At 40.3% G+C, this 1073-nt stretch overlaps 1 protein-coding gene across 1 annotated transcript; it reads left to right on the top strand.

Moving 5' to 3' along the window:
* The first annotated feature begins 286 nt into the window (after positions 1-286).
* Positions 287-804, top strand: LOC132017252 (large ribosomal subunit protein uL23-like). The gene has a single exon (XM_059399044.1). The coding sequence runs from the start codon at positions 292-294 to the stop codon at positions 760-762; it is 471 nt and encodes a 156-aa protein (XP_059255027.1). The 5' UTR covers positions 287-291; the 3' UTR covers positions 763-804.
* The last annotated feature ends 269 nt before the right edge of the window (positions 805-1073 follow it).

The raw sequence follows: 1073 nt of genomic DNA, 5'->3' as shown, positions 1-1073 counted from the left end.
TTGATGAAATTTAAATATGAATACCATGTTAGAAAATAGTATTGCATCAATGTTAGGTTTTGTGATTTTGCAATTATACTGTGATATAAGGGTGTGGTATGGGCAACTCCTTGTCAAATAGTTCAGGACAGAAAGAGAGAAGGAGAGAGGGAGGAAGGTAACAAATGTAGTAGAACTGAATCTAGGTGAATACAGAAGTTCCTGGTTCTATTTTTGTAATACTTGCGTAAGTTTGATAATCTTTCTACATAAAAAGTTTTTAAAAAGTAGAGAAAGCACCCTTTTACGAAGATGGCGCTGAAAGCTAAGAAGGAAGTCCCTGCCCCTCCCAAAGCCGAAGCCAAAGCAAAGGCTTTGAAAGCCAAGAAAGCGGTGCTAAAAGACGTCCACAGGCACAAAAAAAAGAAGATCCGCACATCACCTACATTCCGACGACCCAAGACTCGGCGTTTCCCAAGGCAGCCCAAATACCCTCGAAAGAGCGCCCCCAGGAGAAACAAGCTTGATCACTATGCCATCATCAAGTTCCCCCTGACTACTGAGTCAGCCAGGAAGAAAATAGAAGACAACAACACACTTGTGTTCATTGTGGATGTCAAGGCCAACAAGCACCAGATCAAACAGGCTGTGAAGAAGCTTTATGACATTGATGTAGCCAAGGTCAACACCTTAATCAGGCCTGATGGAGAGAAGAAGGCATACGTTCGGCTGGCCCCTGACTATGATGCTTTGGATGTTGCCAACAAAATTGGGATCATCTAAACTGAGTCCAGCTGGCTAAATATAAATACAGTTTTTTCATGATAAAAAAAAAAAAGTAGAGAAAGCATTTTCTTTTCAAAGAAGATTTCCTTCTGTTGGAGAGGAAATCGAATTATGCATTTGGGCTGTGTTTCTGCAACTGGTAACTTAGCAGCTCTCATTGGTGAGAAAGAGCAACAGGTTTAGATTATGTCATATTTCTTTAGGTTCAAACAGTCCATTTTGAAGATGCCCATTGGTCAGATAACATAGCTCCTCCATTTGCGATATGTTAAATAATAGTTATGTCCTCCACCTAAAGATATAATAGA

Source organism: Mustela nigripes, chromosome 5 (assembly GCF_022355385.1).
Source record: "Mustela nigripes isolate SB6536 chromosome 5, MUSNIG.SB6536, whole genome shotgun sequence".
NCBI lineage: Eukaryota > Metazoa > Chordata > Mammalia > Carnivora > Mustelidae > Mustela > Mustela nigripes.
The sequence above is the reverse complement of the archived record's forward strand: the minus strand, read 5'-3'. Positions and strand labels throughout refer to the sequence as shown.